We start from the raw sequence: 17,594 nt of genomic DNA on the forward strand, positions 1-17,594 counted from the left end.
GCCTGTAGCTGCCAAATTGAACCACTAGGTGGCGCGAGACGTTCTCCCAAATCCAATAGTGAACTTTAGCACTGCAATCCAGACTCCACCTGGAATGTGGGCTAAACTGGGATCTCAGGGTGCACGAGTCATATGACTCCCAGATAGCTGAAGGAGAGTCAACAGGGCTGGAAATGGTTCACTGAAACTACTTAAACAAGTTGTTTTGATCTTGAACGATTTGACCCTGTTGGAACAAACAGATCCGGGCTTTTTGTTTCAGCTCCAGCCCGCACAGGGAGATGGGAAGCGACGCGTCGTTTTGGGAGAAGTCATGTGCAGGAGGATGACAGTTTATTGTCGGTTGAGGCTCTGTGGATGCAGCTCTGCTTCACCTGTGGGTGCTGTGATCGCGTACTCTACAGGCTCAGATGGAAGAAGATAGAAAGTGGAGTCCGCTGCAAACAGCAGGAGAAAGGACGAGCTCAGCGGACAGTCACCAGTCAGATATCCGCTTCCAGAGACAATTAACAGCGGTCAGCTGTCCTGCTTTGTCCGCCGCGCGACTCACCTTACCGGGAGTCATGGACACCGAGGGGAGGGTGGACGAGTCAAGACTGAGGATGCATATTTTTAAAAACGGTACACCTACCTACCTACCTACCTGTTTTCCTTGACTTTAGCTTCATGTTGTTAGCATAATCTTTTTGTTAGTGGCTCTATTTGTTAGTTTTAACTCAAAGCAGTAGAAACTGTTTCTGAGGTCACAACAGGCTAAATAGAAATCTTGAATAATCCCATAATTCCTATTTAAAAATATAATCCAGTGAAATTCGTGTTTGAAACATTGGTATTTCAGTGTTAATACAGTAAGGTATGACATATAAGCCCTGTGGTTTTACACACTTCACACTGTACCCATGAGGCCTTAATGTATTCAAAAAGACACTTTTAAGAGTTTGTGATTTATATTTGTTCTAATTTGTGTGAAATTACAGTTTTACCTCTGCATGTAGGAAATGTATCCCTTTAAAGATGAAACTTGTCACAAAAGTTTGGTTATGAATATGTTGCTTTAGTGGCAAGAAAACAAAGCCATGCCCAAACACGGGCTCTACTTTACTGCTTCAGTATAAAAGAATTCAACAAGTACTTTCATGATCAGATACATTCATGTATTGTGATGATTCCAGCAGACTAAAAGGAAGTCAAGTGATGCTCTTCTGCAGGACGTGAGCCACAGTCAAACCATTCTACAGAAGGTTTCCTCGCACAGCAGACCGCCTTGAGCAAAGAACTGCAGCGTGACTACTGAGATAAAAACAACAGATACTATTTAGAGAGTTGGTAAAATTCCTAAGAAGCTGAATAAAATCACATGAGATTCATTAGTCAGAGAAGAAAAAAAATTAGTGAAGTGTGCGAACAAATGAGAATACCTCGGGCTTAATGTTTCAGAAGTGGCTCCTGTGCATACATGCCCCAAAACACTGTCCTTATGTTGCCTGGCTCTGTGGCTGTATTTGCATAAGGATTGGCTTTGCTTGTGTCCCTATGATCTATGTTCATTAAACCTTTGACCTATATGCACATTTCATCCCCACAAACATTGAACCAAATATTAAACAACCTGTGGAGCAAATCATTACATAAGAAGTCTCAAATCTTCGTCCCAAACCCCATGAGAAGCAGAGTAAAGGTCACCAATAAGATGACCTCTTCCCTCACCTGCAGGGCTCTTTTTTTCTTGCATGTGACCTTTTTGAGGTTCGTTTTGGTCTTGTAGAGATAGATTTAACCCCTTGGCCTAAAAACACAGGAGAGTCAGATATACTGACCCCTTTAAATGATTTTTAAATCTTGTTCAGGTGGCGTGTCTCCCTCTGAGCGTGGCCTTGTGTGGCGTTTCCTGTTTGGGATGTACCCGTGCAGCTCGACGGCACTGGAGCGCTCTCTGCTGCAGGAGCAGCTGGTCGTACGTTACCGGGTCATGAAGAGAAAGTGGCAGCAGCACCTTCCTTCAGCCGTGAGGATTTATCTCAACGGCACGGATGGTAAAAGCCCAAATATGCGCAAACTTCCCTTTTACACTGCTTTCTACTACTTTCTCTTTTTGAAAACAGTTATAACAATATGCTCTTGTGTCCCTTCTAGCTGAGTTGGTGGCAGCCGTCCGGTACTTTGACCAGAGGCAGGCAAAGGCCCAACAACAGAGCCAGGACCAGTCTGAGGAGGTCTGGGAGAGACTGGCTTTCTTGGAGCTTCAGGCACAGGTTAGATCAGTTAAACACGTGTTGTTATAACTCTACTTGGCATTTTCAAGTGTTATTTTTTATATATCTCATATATACCTGATGCTCATTTGCTCTGTTCAGTTATAGTCAGTAATATCGTTTCCTTTGGCTTTGCTTGGTAAAAGAGAAAGGATTTCTGGTTTAAAGAGGAGGAGGCAGTACGTTTAGGGAACTTACAACAGGATGTAGTTTAGTTAAACGAACGTATATTTGCATATGGTATTATTTGACCGATTTGAACTCGCTGAAGTGTGCCAGGGGCTGTGTGCACAGCTGATGAATTTGTGCCTTCAGATATTGACATGCAACTTAAACAGAGTGACGTTACTGTCAACAATGTACCCACACTAGTTTACAGCCCACACAGGGTTAGTGCAATTTATTGTGCAAACACATACAAGTATATTTAAATATGGACTCCACATGTGCAGCTAGAAATGAGATCTTGTCCTGTCCTGTCTCCAGATATTGTTTGAGCGCGTCACATTTGACGAGGAGGAGCTGCGGGAAGCCACACGCATCATTGACAAGGATGTGCCGAGAACCAACAGAGACCTGAGCTATTACCAGTGAGTGACTGGGAGCCATTGTTCTGGGTTTATTTGCTACACTTAAGATGTGAGTCAACACATAGGCTATGAGTCATCATTGCTTACCCTCCACATGAAGTTTGCAGGAGTAAACATCCAGACGTTTAGTTACAAGCAGCTTAAAGGGATCAGACACATATTCATTTGACCCAGAGAGTAAAAAGAGCAAGCAGCAACTACACATGCCACGTTGTTGCTTAAAGCTAGATTCAAATTTGGGGTAATTTCTGTTTTTGATCGTTGACAACAACTGTTTAAAATGAAAATAATCATTTCCTGGCTGTCAAGAAGAATTTGGGTCTTTTATTGAACGTTTTAGTCGACTGACGCGGAGTTGCTCAAATTAAGACTTAATTTAGAGAATGTTCTCACATTAAAATTGCACCACAACAAACTCGATGATGTATTTTTTCTCCTGCTGCTCAGGTCGTCAGGACCTGTCTGGCTGCTTCTCCTATACTAGCATGTTGATACAATACTGAGATAGCCACTACACAGCCAATACAGTCACCTCCCCTCATGCCTGAGATCACTCACCATCAGGACTAAGAGAGCCATGTCAAGCTTTGTGCCCACGTCTATCAGACTCATGAACAGCTGAATTATTTATTCTTGACTCCATGCACTTTAACATGATTCATTGCATCTTACAAGTCTTATTTATTATGTTTTAAAGCTTCATTTACCACTGTTGATTGCTCTATGAATGTTGTATACGATATGTGTGTGTGGTATGTTGTTGTGTACGTGAACTGTATACGCACTTTACACAAACGGATAAATAAAGTTATTTGAATTGAATTGAATTAAATAGTAGATATAAAAGGAAAACAAGACATGGGGGTAAGTTTAAAAATGTGGTTGGTTAAAAGTTTCTGCAAATTTGTATCACTCATAACCTCAAAAGTACTTAATTGAACTAATTTGGTGATTTTAACTGAATCCAAAAGATTTTCCTCATGGGAAAATAATAAATCATTTCTCTATAACCTACTTTATAAATATTATGGTGCAACTTTTATCACATCCTGTGTTTCTGTTGATTATTTCCATATCTAATAATAATGTGACCAACTCTATAGTGCACATGAAATTAGCTTTACTGTGTTAAACTGAAAATGTGTGTGCAGGGGGGAAGGTTCGGCCAATCTGCTGGTGTTGAGAGATATCCTCATCACCTACGCTGCTTTTCATCCAGGTAAGCAACAACAATGAGCCTACTGACACTGATCAGATCAGGCAGCATCAGAGTCTGTGTGTGTGATGTTGGAGATCTTAACTGTTTGTTTTTTGCACCTCTTACCTTGATTGTCGATCCAGAGGTCAGTTACGCTCAAGGAATGAACGACCTGTGCAGCCGGTTCCTGGAGGTTCTCGACTCGGAGGTCGACACGTTCTGGAGTTTCTCCTGCTACATGGAGAAATTCTCCAAAGACTTCAGGGCTGATGGTCTGCACAGAAAAATAGGTGGGATTACTTAACAGAACGGCGACTTTGTGTAAATGTTTTTTTAAGATACTTAAGTTATTTATGTTGTGAAATAAGATTGGTTCCTGTAGTTGTTTAAAACATTTGAGACCTCTAGTGGTGAAACAAGGGTATTGAATTCTTTGCGTAATCAATCCAGGAGATGCCATCAACTATCAGATTTTGCATTCAAGTTTTGTGAGATGTGTATGGGACTGATTAGTTCATTCAGAAATCTGAGATTTACAGATTTCTTAGTCAGTCAAGACTTTATTTTTACAGTTTCAGGTCAGGGATTAGAAAAAAAACATAAAATAGGGGGGAACAATCACATATGATTTTACTAAAACCAGAAACAAAATAATAAATGCTTAAAAACATAAACAGGTCCTGAACTTCTGAGATAATAAAGGCTTAGTTCAGCTGAATAAGTGTAATAAAGAGTTGTGCTGACTGTGTTTTAGAGTTGGAGGCAGCCCTGTTGAAGGAACTGGATCCTCAGCTTTATGCTCATTTAGTCACAGACAGAATGGAGAGCTTCACTTTCTGTCACAGGTAGATCTGCATCTGCAACATATTCGGTATCATTCTGTAAATGTATTCTCTATGCTTTAATATGGCTCTATATATGTTTTTATTCCTCATGGACTTTTTTCTGCATGTGCTGTACCTCCTTTAAGGTGGCTGCTGCTGGGTTTCCAAAGAGAGTTTGAGCACAGCGACGCTTTACGTTTGTTCGAGATCCTGAGCTGTGACCACCTGGAGCTTATCTCCCAACAAGTAGACCGAGCCCGTTATCAAGAGAGGCTGGCACGAAAATACAGCACAGGTGAAAGCCAGAACACAAGTCAGCATATAGTCAAGTCTGAATATAGTGGGATAGAGATCTCCATTAAATGCTTGAGTTAAAATATTGTGATTTGTCTTTGCCTTATGATGTTTGCAGAGGACAATTCAGAGTCAAACCTTCAGGCCATCAACACTGACTTCACCTTCGAGCTCTTTATCTGTGCAGCCATCCTGTTAGAGAACAGAGAGGCTCTGCTGCGGTGCCGCGATGACGTTCAACTCATCCAGTTTACTACCAGGTGGGTCTGTGTGCCAAGACATGAGATTCTCATCACATACAAAGGCATTCTGTCAATCATTGTGAAAGTATTTAAGCTTGGCCTTTTTGTACAGCCTTCAGGGAACACTGGACCTGAACAGCACGCTGAAGAAAGCAGAGCAACATCTGTATAACTACTGCAAGCGCTGTGCCTGGGACAATATGAACGGGCAGTGCAGAGCGCACAAGAGCAAAGAAGAGGACTTCCTTTGCCAGCTCCGGAGTTTGCTCGTTTTAAAGTGATAGCTACTATTTACATACCTGACGACACAGAATAGTTATGATACTGTCATTCCTAACAGGAGACATATAATCCTGATTTCTAATTTTTGACTGAACATATTTTTTATCTTAATTGTTATTTCTGAGGGAAACACACTAGTGTAGTGACGGCTGCTGACCCTAGTTTTGATCAGTGACTGCTGGTCATTTTGAATGTACAGTATTTATTGTATGACAGCTGACAAACACCAGCCATGCCGTTGTTTTGGTTGCTTTGCTGAACCACCGCGAATACGAAAAGCTGAAGCTTGATATCTGAGTAACTCAGAGTCGACGCTTTTAAGGATTTGTTTTTCCGAGTTATGCAATATTCGACTGCTGTAGAATACAACGACTTCACAGGCGCGTGTGAGTACCGATCTGGTGTCTCAACAGGTGGTGCCTGCAACGAAAGGCAGTTATATATAATGCTGCATGGCCTATGTGTCAGAGAGGCCTATGTCACAAGAATAGCTGTCCAGTTCAGTGCAGTAAGGGGGAAGAAAATGTGCTGCGAAACTGTGTCTTAAATAGAGAAGACGATGAATAACCTGAAAAATTATACCTCAATAAAAATTACTGAAGATTGTTCTTATACTGTGTACGTTATATTTATGTTCTGTTTCTTATATTAACACAGGAGATTAAGTTCAGTCAAAATCACAGTCACCACACAAAACACGTGCGCATGTACAAGCACATGTATCCCTACAGTGAGCTAATGCAGAGAGCATTTCTATTACAGCTCCAACACGCCGAATGCCACTACACATCTGGCTGAGGCTTTTTTAGATTCGACATCTGTTTAAGACAAAGCATACACTAATTGTCTAGGTCTGCATGATTCCAGGAGTTCAAGGTTATCCAGAGATTTCCACAGTGGTTAAAAGGAATTTAAAAAAAGTTCTTCTGCTCATTACATTATCAATGTCCTGGAGCCTTTTTGATTTAGATGCAAAATCAATTAATAAGACCTTTTTTTTTCAATGTTATTTGTCTGTTACTTTTGCTAACCTAGCAGAGAGCTAAAGAGGAAACAGCAGTAAGCTTTCAAGGAAATCCAGTCAATGCTCAGAAACCTGGGCCTAGAACTTTCCTTGGTGGAGTCACCTGACACCTTGTTGGGCTCTCCCTGCACTGCTCTATATACACTGAAGAGCAGAGACAGTCGCCCTCTTAGTCCGCCTGCCAGGAGAGGGAAAGGAGTGCTGGAGAGGAGTGTTGTGCGCGAGGCCAAAGCACCACTTTAACTCAGTAAAGTCTCAAGTCTTGAACATCTGACAGCCAAGGTAACACCTTCTAAAGAAGCATTGCACTCAGCCTGGCTTCGTAGTCTGTCTTGCTTGCTGCTTTTAAAGTCTAACCACCGAATGTGAGAGGTGTTTCCAAATAAGGGAGGCTTGCATGTTGCTGTCAAATAATGGCATGACAAGCTGGAGTGTGAAAACACAATTCGTTGAATTTCCAGGAAAAGAAGTGAATCATTTACATATCTGCAAGTGTCTTGCCTTTTCAGTATCACTTCAACATAACTGGGAATTATCTTATTCATTTAGTATGGCTATGAGAAAGACTCCTCCATATACACCACCATGATGTTGTAATCATGTTTTAACATTTTTTTTTTAGAGCTGGATATAAAAAGTTTGAAATGTGGGTGAGGGACACGCAGTGAAGCAACAGAGCTCTGTCAGCATTTTCTGCTCCTTGTTACACAACTGGATAACGAGCGATAATTCAATATTCTGCAGCTGAGGCAGCTCTGGGTTTAAGGAACAACGTTTGTGCTTCCATCGTAGAGTCATACAGAAGAAAAAAAGATCTAAAAGTCTTTTACTTTAATCAAAGAAGTGTTGTGCTCTGTGATTATGTGTTACATGTTACAGTTTGTCTCTATGGCTCTTTTATTTAGTGGATCAGTTTGCTGGTTTGGTCCGCTCACAGCCCCATGCAATAAGAGGCTTTGACTGAGTTATTTATTAATCAAATATGCTCATTACAACACCACAAAGCTTTAGTTTGCTGTGCGTGTTTTTGAAGTTTGAGGCCTGATTTAATAGGAACCAGGCAAGTCTTGCCCACTTGTCATTGTTAAATGATCTCTTGGTTTTAGCCACCTTCCATTCATTGCAATGTAGACACGCTGATACTTATTATAGTAACTGTAAGCTATTTGGAGCCAGCTGTCGGAAAATAGACCCTCCGATCACCAGGATCAGTACATCTCATTTCACCAGCCTGACTGAGACACTGCAGGGTTATGTTTCGGAGGGAGGAGTGGAGCGAGAGGCTATGTGGAGAGGAATCAAAGGACAGAACGACATGACTGATTGGTCTTCAGTCACTATGCCATGTATATAACTCCACCAATAGCTGAGCCTCACATGGCCATGCATCTGGACTCAAGTTAAAAATCAGTGAAATGCCAACTCACAGGCAGGTGCATGCGTAATGTTGGAATCATAAAAAGACACATTACGCTCGTGAACGTGACAATGAAAATAAGTCCTTTATCTATTAATGATGAATACTGATCTGGATTATTGTCTAAAGTTATTTTCTTCTCCTTTTTTAAATCTTAGATGTCTAAAGGACCAGCAGTAGGCATTGATCTGGGCACCACATATTCGTGTGTGGGCATCTTCCAGCATGGCAAAGTGGAGATCATTGCCAATGACCAAGGAAACAGGACCACGCCCAGCTATGTGGCCTTCACAGACACTGAGAGACTGATTGGAGATGCTGCAAAGAACCAGGTAGCCATGAACCCAGCCAACACCGTATTTGGTAAGGACTACAAAACCCAAAAGACCACAGGCTTAAAATTAATGATCCATTCATTATTATTCTCTCTTTGCTGAGTTGATGTCCAATTCTATTAATTCTATTCACTCATTCATAGTTTCCTTTAATTCAATTTACCCTTAAATGTCTTTTAGATGCTAAGCGCCTGATTGGTCGAAAGTTTGACGATCCTGTGGTGCAGTCGGACATGAAGTACTGGCCCTTCAAGGTTGTGGATGACTCAACCAAACCTAAGATGGAGGTCGAATACAAGGGTGAGGTGAAGACCTTCTATCCTGAGGAGATTTCCTCAATGGTCCTCACCAAGATGAAGGAGATCTCAGAGGCCTATCTCGGCAAGGTACATGACAATAAGTAAAAAAAACACCATGCAGAAATTGCTTTCGTGCAAAAAATTGAGGCGTTGAAAACTGCATATCAGGAAACTAGTTTTTCTACCTGCCCCATTTCACAAAACCTTATCTGAAATCTGAGTCTTGCAAGCACTTCCTTCTGCATGTGCCTTGTGGCCTCTAACCACATAATTAGTATTTTGCAAAGCCCTAACAGATTTCAAAATGTAGAATTGTTTGTGACTCCAGTTCTAATTGTCTTTGCAGCCCGTGACCAATGCAGTTATCACAGTTCCAGCTTACTTCAATGACTCCCAGCGTCAAGCCACCAAAGATGCCGGAACTATTGCTGGGCTTAATGTGCTGCGCATCATCAATGAGCCCACGGCTGCAGCCATTGCTTATGGCCTAGACAAAAAGGTTACTATCTAATAAAACAAACCACATGAATTAACCATACATAAAACCAGAATCAGATTTTATATCCCCATAAGTAATTGTAACACTTTCTTTTAGGTTGGCGGTGAACGTAATGTCCTAATCTTTGACCTTGGAGGTGGTACTTTTGATGTGTCGATCCTGACTATTGAAGATGGCATCTTTGAGGTCAAGTCCACAGCTGGTGACACTCACTTGGGTGGGGAAGACTTTGACAACCGCATGGTTAACCACTTCATTGCTGAGTTCAAGCGCAAGTTTAAAAAGGAAATTAACAACAACAAGAGAGCCGTGCGTCGCCTGCGCACAGCCTGTGAGCGTGCCAAGCGCACCCTCTCCAGCAGCACCCAGGCCAGCATTGAGATCGATTCCCTCTATGAAGGAGTAGATTTCTATACTTCCATCACCAGGGCTCGTTTTGAAGAGCTCAATGCAGACCTGTTCCGTGGTACACTGGAGCCTGTGGAGAAGGCCCTGAGGGACGCCAAGATGGATAAGTCCCAGATCCATGACATTGTCCTGGTGGGTGGCTCCACGCGTATCCCCAAGATTCAAAAGTTGCTACAGGACTTCTTCAATGGCCGTGACCTCAATAAGAGCATCAACCCTGATGAGGCTGTGGCCTATGGAGCAGGTGGGTTTCTACTGAATTTGGGTGTATACTCATTTTCTACTCATATTACTATTAAAGTATCACATTTGTTTTTAATAGACTCTTAATTAATTTATATAAAAGCTGTCCTGTCGTCGTGACATTAGCTTCACCATTTGAAAACTCTTCACAGCTGTGCAAGCAGCCATCTTGGCTGGTGATAAGTCTGAGAATGTACAGGACCTGCTCCTGCTGGATGTCACGCCCCTGTCCCTGGGAATTGAAACCGCTGGAGGAGTAATGACTGTCCTTATCAAAAGGAACACTACCATCCCCACAAAGCAAACCCAGACCTTTACCACCTATTCAGACAACCAACCTGGTGTGCTCATTCAGGTACAGCAACCCTGGAGTAAAGTTTTCTACGAATAGCAGTTCAATCTGCTTTGACAGTTTAAAATAATGTCCTGAATTTGTTCGCTTGTGCATCAATTGTTTTCAGGTTTATGAAGGTGAGAGAGCCATGACCAAGGACAATAATATCCTGGGCAAATTTGAGCTGACCGGTATTCCCCCTGCTCCCAGAGGGGTTCCTCAGATTGAGGTGACCTTTGACATTGATGCCAATGGCATCCTCAATGTGTCTGCAGCGGACAAAAGCACTGGAAAGGAGAACAAGATCACCATCACCAATGACAAGGGTATATTGCCATGTTCAGAACTATTCAAATCACAAGCATTCAAAGGCCAAACTCAGAACATATCAGCTATCGTCTCACAGCAATTTAGCCTCTGAAAGCAAGAGCCAATATAACTCGTGCAAAGCTAAAAAGTTGTCATACAATAGCCAAAAGATTCAGGGATTGTGTTGCAGCCAAGTTTTTGTGCCTGTTCTTCCTCTCCAAACCGATGGTTTTACCGTTTACTACAGGGTTTATAAATACCCCTCACACTACAAATGGAAACCTCAACATTCCCAACACCTAATATTTTGTCCCTTACCTAAAGATTCTTCATTTAATCCCAGCTATCTGTTCACAGAGATCATTCAAATGGAAGTGTAGCTCAAAAGTTTAAAGACTGTGGTCCATGAACAGAAAGAATAAATTAATGAATATTGCACAGGAGGTTCAGAGCTTTGTATTTTATCCTCCATAGGACGTCTGAGCAAGGAGGACATTGAGCAAATGGTGCAGGAAGCAGAGCAGTTCAGGGCTGAGGACGAGGTCCAGAGAGACAAAGTCACAGCCAAGAACTCCCTCGAGTCTCTGGCCTTCAACATGAAGAGCACTGTGGAGGACGAGAAGCTCCAAGACAAGATCAGCCCTGAGGACAAAAAGACCATCGTAGACAAGTGCAACGAAGTAATTTCCTGGCTGGACAGGAACCAGGTAAAAATCCATTGCCTAAGCCATTTTTCTTGAGAAGTGACTGAGGTTCCTCTTTGGCTAACATTGTGAAAGCGGCAGGGGGCCCACTGCATGATGTGAAGCAATGTCCCTACTTCCCCGTCAACAAACATTATTGTTCCTTTTCTTACACAGACGGCAGAGAAGGACGAGTATGATCACCAGCAGAAGGAACTAGAGAAGGTGTGCAACCCCATTATCTCCAAGCTATACCAGGGTGGCATGCCGGGAGGGATGCCTGGAGGAATGCCAGGAGGAATGCCCGGTGGCTTCCCTGGTGGAGCAGGAGGCGGCTCCTCCTCTGGCCCAACTATCGAGGAGGTCGACTAAACATTCTGCTGACAGATCTCAGACCCCAACATACACTTACTGTCTTAATTATTCATAATATTTACTTTAAATCACATGTTTATTTTCATTAGAATTCTTGCTTTGGTGTGTCTTCAAAAGTTTAAAGCCTGGGTTGGCAACTTTAGTAAGTTACACTTTGAAGTATCAACCTGGAATAAATGCCAAAGCAACTCCCTCCAAACACATGCGCTGCCTTACTTCTTGTGCAGGACAACTCAACAAGACAGCATTGGGGAAAGGAGGGCAGTGCTTTGTTTTCATCATTAATCGTATAAAACCACCTTTCATTGCCATTGTTGTTCAACTAGCTCACTATGTTTAGCTTGTGAAAGATGAGTAATGAGTGCACTGTCAGTGTGTACCAGTAGACAGATAAACAGGAAGGTAAGCTATCCATTTTATTCTATGTGAATGAAATGATAGGACTGTCTTATCACAATAATAAATACAACAAAAAACTGCCTTCCCTAGCTTTAAAATTTGATATTTGACAAATATGAGAAACTAAATCTGACACACAGATAATATATTTATCCACATAAGACACAGTCAAAGTCTGCTTGTTGTCTTATTGCTCTTTTTTTTTATCTATCTAAAGATAAAAGTAATCTCTCTCAATCAGTGTTTTCAAAACATTGAATCAATAAAGCTCACCAATGGGATTCTGAATTTAAAGTGTACTGTGTGTATTTCTTGTCATGACTATTCTTCAATAAAATTACAACAGGTGCGGCTGCTGAAACGTGTAGATAAAACCAGTTCCTGTAAACAGACCGTGCAATGTTCGATCAGTATCTTCGTAACTGCATACACACAGGAAATATTGTCAGATATTCACCAGTATGTACTAAAAATAAAGGTGCAACTGTCGAATAATCTTTTTATCAGTTTTTACCACTATCTGTTTCCGCTGATATGTGTGAAGTGAAGCAAGCGTGTTAGTAACGTATTGAATGTGGTGCAAATGGATCATAAACATGAATTCAAGAACACATGGAGGGTTAATTAAAGAAAGCAATGATGTTATTTTATCTTTATAAATTGATAACAAGGGGTCGTGCTGTTGCTTCTTAGAAATGCCATGACCTTTGTGCATAACTACAAGACACACACAGGCATTGGCACTAAGTGGATGAATTTTCCAGTTATACAGTAAGTCATCTCAGGTGCTTATCAACAGATGTTCTGTTCCCAGACCTATCACCAACATTTATGTGTGTGTGTTGTGGGGTACCTGCAATGTGGAGTGCTACACATGGAACTCAGGGTCAAGTGTGTGTGATACACATATAAAGGCCAGTGTCCCATGCAGCTGAGCCTTAGGGAAGCGGTACACGATTGAGACGTCACCATGTTCTTGCTTGTCAGTTGTTTGGCCCTTGTGGCCTCCACACTGGGTGAGTGGCTGGTGGTTAATCGCAGATAATGTGTGTATCTGTCCGAAATGTATTTGTAGAGCGGTTTTGAGTATCATTCTGATTTTCAAAAAGATTTGAATCTTTACTCAGGACACTATATGCCATATCTTGGGTTAAGCAGACGATTTTTTGATTGTGTTATTTGCACTCAGGGTGCGGAGTACCCACTATCAAGCCCCAAGTGAGCGGATACAACAAGGTTGTGAATGGCCAGAATGCTGTTTCTGGGTCCTGGCCCTGGCAGGTGTCACTTCAGGTAGCCTAAGCTATGCACGCTCTACCCCACCGTCTTTATAGTTTTGCAATAATTTTGTTCAATTAGGTTAAAAATGTCATTGAGAAAAGACTGTAAATATTCACCTTCTGACTCGTAGGATGGGAGTGGATTCCACTTCTGTGGGGGATCCCTGATCAACCAGTACTGGGTTGTCACCGCTGCTCATTGCCGTGTGTCGTAAGTAAATCTCGATGGGCCCCAAATGCACCTGAGAAAAATAATGACAGTTTCATTGCAACCTCTCTGTCTGTTGTTTTTCTCTCCAGTCCCAGAAGCCATCGTGTTATCCTGGGAGAGCATGATCGTCAGTACAACAGTGAGCAAATTCAGGTCAAGTCAATTGCCAAGGTAAACAACAGTTTAACACTAGACAGCTTTCTGTTTCATCTGTCCTGCAATGCAACGATGTAAAATGGCATTGTATATACTTATCATTCACTCACCCTTCCATCCAGGCTATCACTCACCCCTACTACAACACCCAGAACTTCAACAATGACATCACTCTCCTGAAGCTGTCGTCCCCAGCCCAGCTGACGTCCCGTATCTCTCCTGTGTGTCTGGCCTACTCCAGCACCAGCATCCCCTCTGGAACCAATTGTGTCACAACTGGGTGGGGCAGAACCGGCCAAACTTGTGAGTGAGAGGCTGCTTTGCAGGCAATAAAAGTTCCATTTCTACGAAGATACAGTATAAGGCACTACTAATTGTCCACCATTTATTAATGTGCCAAACTTTATCTCCATTTTTCCTCCATTTTCAGCAAGCCCCCGCTACCTCCAGCAGACTGCCCTGCCTCTGCTCAGCCCTGCTCAGTGCAAGCAGTACTGGGGTAATAACAGAATCTCAGATGCCATGATCTGTGCTGGTGCTTCTGGAGTGTCCTCCTGTCAGGTAAAAACCATTCCAAAGCCTAATACAGTATAAAAAAAAAAATCAGTTACAAGTCATTAAGAAACCTATTGTTTATGAGATACTGTACTAATTTCACAATTCTAAATAATTATTTGGGTATAAAATGAATAATTCACATATAATTGAAAGCAATGTGTTACTGAAGCTGTGTTTTTAACAGTGGATTGATTAACACTCTGTTGGAAGTGAATATCAACAAAAAGTTTCTGACAGATTCATTTGAACTATTCTCAGATATTATACATGATACATGTGTTTGATTATGTATAGCTCAGTATTCACAGAATAGCTACATACAGTCTTTAGTGTCTGAGCAATTTAGATTTTACACACAATCAACTGATGACTCATGACTAATGATTACTTTCTTTTCACTGACTTTATTTTTCAAAATATAACTCGTGCTCAAAACTACATTTGGAGCATGTCTGGTTTCCTGTTTTTGAGTTTGGTTTACACTAATGTGAGGCCACATCCTGTAAATGTTTTGAAGATCACAAAATGACCTGAATGCATGTCTATTGGGAACAAGGGCTTGAGAAAAAGATACATGCTTTTTTATTCATTTATAGCAACTTATTCTCCTATTTTAGGGTGACTCTGGTGGCCCTCTGGTCTGTGAGAACAGTGGAACATGGTCCCTTGTGGGGATTGTCTCATGGGGCACTTCTAACTGCAACGTGCGCGCCCCTGCAGTGTACGCTCGTGTGTCCTATCTGCGCAGCTGGATTGACCAGACTGTTGCATACAACTAACGTGCAAACCCACACAAAATCTGCAAAATACTACTGCATGTTTTCCCACAATTCATGATGCTGCTCCTCACTGTGATCAATGAGTGATTCATGTATGATCAGTGTCAGCTTTCACAAGGATGTTACAATTTCTGATGACTTGCATTAACCGCTCACTGTTCTGTGTTTGGTGCATTTGTGAGAAGTCATGCATTAAATATAACTCTTAAAACACCAGTGGTGGTTGTCATGTCCTGCATTCATATCATCAACATACTGGCGTGTGAGCAGGGGCAGTGTCTGTGACTGAGTGAAAGGCATAAATAGCAGTAAAGGCATTTTCAGAAAATTAATCTAAGATCAATCTACCAATAAAAGTTTAGCAAAAAAAAAACGGGTTTATATGAAACGGTTACAGCGTAAGGGGTTTCTTCTCTTTTGTCTCTCCTGCTAACCTCATTTTCTTTGTGCATGGGGGCTTCTGTGTTAAATAGTGCAAGATCTCAAGACAGCTCAGTTCAAGAGCATGTAGACCTTTGTCGACTCACTATGCACAGCTTAATGCATTCTTGTAAAGCAATGGCAGCAGCAGACAGTGTTTTTTCATTGGCAGCTACTTGAAGTGAGAAGGAGGAGTGATCAGAGAGAGACAATGTGTAAAGGCAGGACCAGATAGAGACAGATTCACTTGGACTGTCATCGCACCAGAAAGATGGGGAATGGTAAGACACCTTCAACATATTTTGCATTTCTTCTAGATTACAGAAAGGTGGTCCAATTGAATTTCAAGCTAAACTGAAAGTAGGCATGCAAAGGCATTAGTTTTAATTGGTAGGTATTTGTTTCTGATGCCAACAGAAACAGAGAGGAATGATTTGGAAAGTGAACTACGTATTCTGAGTCGACTTCAACTAACCTTGTATTACTGCAGAGCCAGTGTTATATTGACCAAGGACAGGAGCATTGAAAACTACAAAGATAAAACTACAAAATTGAAATACAATCAGCATCATAACTTGTATTGCATTACCTATGTAGCCTGTGGTATAAACTTACCAGTTTTCTCTGTGCACAATGTTTAAGTTACTAATGTCTATTATTTAATTTTTGTTCATTAGATACCAATTTTACTGCTGGTCCACCGCTGGTGACAGAGACTTTCAGAAAGATGAATCTCGCCTACCTGGTCATCTACTGTTTGATATTTATTCTCGGGATTCTGGGCAATAGCTTGGTCATCTATGTGACCGGCTTTAGGATGAAGAGGACAGTCAACTCAGTTTGGTTTCTCAACTTGGCCCTTGCTGACTTCCTCTTTACGTCCTTCCTGGTTTTCACAATCATTTCTGTTTCTCAGGACTTCCAATGGCCTTTTGGGCGATTCATGTGCAAGCTCAACAGTTTTGTTAGTGTGGTCAACATGTTTGCCAGCATCTTTCTCCTGACGGCCATAAGTCTGGATCGTTGCCTGTCAATCTGGGTGGTGGTATGGGCACAAAACAAGCGCACTGTCTGCAAAGCTAAGGTCATATGTGCTGTCATTTGGGTTACTGCTGTGGTCTGCAGCACCCCTTATGCCAGATTCCGTGATCTTGTGGTAATGCAGCAGACCTTCTGTACTTATACCATATCACCTGAACAGAAATTGCATCTTGTTATTTTTCGCTTTGTAATGGGCTTCCTGATCCCATTCCTGGTAATATTTGTCTCCTATGTGGCCATTAGTGTTCGTGCAAGGCGCCTGCAGAGGACAAGGAAAAAGAGACCTCGCAAAATAATTTTCTCTATCATTCTGGCGTTCTTCGTCTGCTGGTTGCCATTCCATGTTATGCAGTTTCTACAAATCAGAAAAAATCCAGATCTCCAGATTTTTGTTCGGATTGGAGGATCTCTGACAATGTGTCTGGCTTATCTGAACAGCTGCCTGAACCCCATTCTCTACGTTTTCATGTGTGATGACTTCCAGAAGAAGCTCAAGCAGTCCATATGCCTTGTCCTAGAGGGTGCCCTAGCAGAGGAACATATGACATTTATGTCCACTCGCTCATTGTCGTCACAACTTTCACGGATTTCCCGGAAGTCTGAAACTTCTGCACCTTCGGAGGGAAAAGGCCAAGCAACTTTGTTAAACTTCACAGACAGCAAAGTGGCCAATACTGAAGACAGAGACTTTTAGCAATGATAAAAACTGCCACATCTGAAACTCAAAAGAAGAAGTAAATAATATACATATATATGTGTGTGTGTATATATATAATGCATATTTGTTGTATGAATTTAAGGTCTTTTTGTACATTAAAGACCCAGTTTTCATTTATGATTTCTAAGAGATACCCCCATAAGTTACTTATGACGGACCTGTTACAACTTATTGCATATTTTCTTACTGGTATGTGTAGTCTCATGACATCATGTATCTGCTGATATGTTAAAGGTGTGATCAGCAAGAATAATTGATAACACCTGTGTGGGTGTGTTGCAGCTTTAAGATGTAAATATAAAGATGTTCATCTAATAACAAATGTAAATCATTTAATTCAACTATTTTGTACCATCATTTTTTCAATAAATCAGATACAGCACTGCCTGTAAATTATTTTCAACTTTCACAATTTCACATTCCT

General features: G+C 41.5%; 5 protein-coding genes across 5 annotated transcripts; all 5 read left to right on the forward strand.

Moving 5' to 3' along the window:
* The first annotated feature begins 410 nt into the window (after positions 1-410).
* Positions 411-2,846, forward strand: LOC138583740 (uncharacterized). Its single transcript, XM_069655702.1, has 4 exons — positions 411-621; positions 1,848-2,033; positions 2,134-2,252; positions 2,739-2,846. The coding sequence occupies exons 1-4, from the start codon at positions 411-413 to the stop codon at positions 2,844-2,846; spliced, it is 624 nt and encodes a 207-aa protein (XP_069511803.1).
* A 37-nt stretch (positions 2,847-2,883) lies between these two features.
* Positions 2,884-6,273, forward strand: LOC138584713 (TBC1 domain family member 15). Its single transcript, XM_069657010.1, has 7 exons — positions 2,884-2,891; positions 3,994-4,061; positions 4,184-4,330; positions 4,795-4,885; positions 5,011-5,159; positions 5,277-5,418; positions 5,513-6,273. Coding segments are annotated over exons 1-7 (768 nt in total). The 5' UTR covers positions 2,884-2,889; the 3' UTR covers positions 5,682-6,273.
* A 616-nt stretch (positions 6,274-6,889) lies between these two features.
* On the forward strand, positions 6,890-12,295 carry hsc70 (heat shock cognate 70). The gene is made up of 9 exons (XM_069655974.1): positions 6,890-6,988; positions 8,282-8,486; positions 8,639-8,844; positions 9,104-9,256; positions 9,353-9,908; positions 10,060-10,262; positions 10,369-10,567; positions 11,025-11,257; positions 11,411-12,295. Exons 2-9 carry the CDS (start codon positions 8,282-8,284, stop codon positions 11,603-11,605), a joined length of 1,950 nt encoding a protein of 649 aa, XP_069512075.1. The 5' UTR covers positions 6,890-6,988; the 3' UTR covers positions 11,606-12,295.
* A 682-nt stretch (positions 12,296-12,977) lies between these two features.
* Positions 12,978-14,991, forward strand: LOC138584520 (chymotrypsin-like protease CTRL-1). Its single transcript, XM_069656781.1, has 7 exons — positions 12,978-13,023; positions 13,197-13,300; positions 13,419-13,498; positions 13,588-13,669; positions 13,777-13,957; positions 14,085-14,215; positions 14,830-14,991. The coding sequence occupies exons 1-7, from the start codon at positions 12,978-12,980 to the stop codon at positions 14,989-14,991; spliced, it is 786 nt and encodes a 261-aa protein (XP_069512882.1).
* Positions 14,992-15,653: 662 nt separating this feature from the next.
* On the forward strand, positions 15,654-17,566 carry LOC138584517 (chemerin-like receptor 1). Its single transcript, XM_069656778.1, has 2 exons — positions 15,654-15,692; positions 16,089-17,566. Exons 1-2 carry the CDS (start codon positions 15,683-15,685, stop codon positions 17,144-17,146), a joined length of 1,068 nt encoding a protein of 355 aa, XP_069512879.1. The 5' UTR covers positions 15,654-15,682; the 3' UTR covers positions 17,147-17,566.
* Positions 17,567-17,594: the final 28 nt, after the last annotated feature.

This window comes from Semicossyphus pulcher, unplaced genomic scaffold, assembly GCF_022749685.1.
Source record: "Semicossyphus pulcher isolate SPU_LCO1_2020_fin unplaced genomic scaffold, fSemPul1.0.p SCAF_9, whole genome shotgun sequence".
Taxonomy (NCBI): domain Eukaryota; kingdom Metazoa; phylum Chordata; class Actinopteri; order Labriformes; family Labridae; genus Semicossyphus; species Semicossyphus pulcher.

Coding starts and splice junctions, on each gene's coding strand:
- hsc70 (XM_069655974.1), top strand. CDS start 8,282: ATGTCTAAAGGACCAGCAGTAGGCATTGATCTGGGCACCACATATTCG. Junction 8,845..9,103: donor CAGAGGCCTATCTCGGCAAG/GTACATGACAAT, acceptor TTGTCTTTGCAG/CCCGTGACCAATGCAGTTAT. Junction 10,263..10,368: donor AACCTGGTGTGCTCATTCAG/GTACAGCAACCC, acceptor AATTGTTTTCAG/GTTTATGAAGGTGAGAGAGC.
- LOC138583740 (XM_069655702.1), top strand. CDS start 411: ATGGAAGAAGATAGAAAGTGGAGTCCGCTGCAAACAGCAGGAGAAAGG. Junction 622..1,847: donor GATGCATATTTTTAAAAACG/GTACACCTACCT, acceptor AATCTTGTTCAG/GTGGCGTGTCTCCCTCTGAG. Junction 2,034..2,133: donor TTATCTCAACGGCACGGATG/GTAAAAGCCCAA, acceptor TGTCCCTTCTAG/CTGAGTTGGTGGCAGCCGTC.
- LOC138584520 (XM_069656781.1), top strand. CDS start 12,978: ATGTTCTTGCTTGTCAGTTGTTTGGCCCTTGTGGCCTCCACACTGG. Junction 13,499..13,587: donor GCTGCTCATTGCCGTGTGTC/GTAAGTAAATCT, acceptor TTTTCTCTCCAG/TCCCAGAAGCCATCGTGTTA. Junction 13,958..14,084: donor GGGCAGAACCGGCCAAACTT/GTGAGTGAGAGG, acceptor CTCCATTTTCAG/CAAGCCCCCGCTACCTCCAG.
- LOC138584713 (XM_069657010.1), top strand. Junction 4,331..4,794: donor TGGTCTGCACAGAAAAATAG/GTGGGATTACTT, acceptor ACTGTGTTTTAG/AGTTGGAGGCAGCCCTGTTG. Junction 4,886..5,010: donor AGCTTCACTTTCTGTCACAG/GTAGATCTGCAT, acceptor ACCTCCTTTAAG/GTGGCTGCTGCTGGGTTTCC.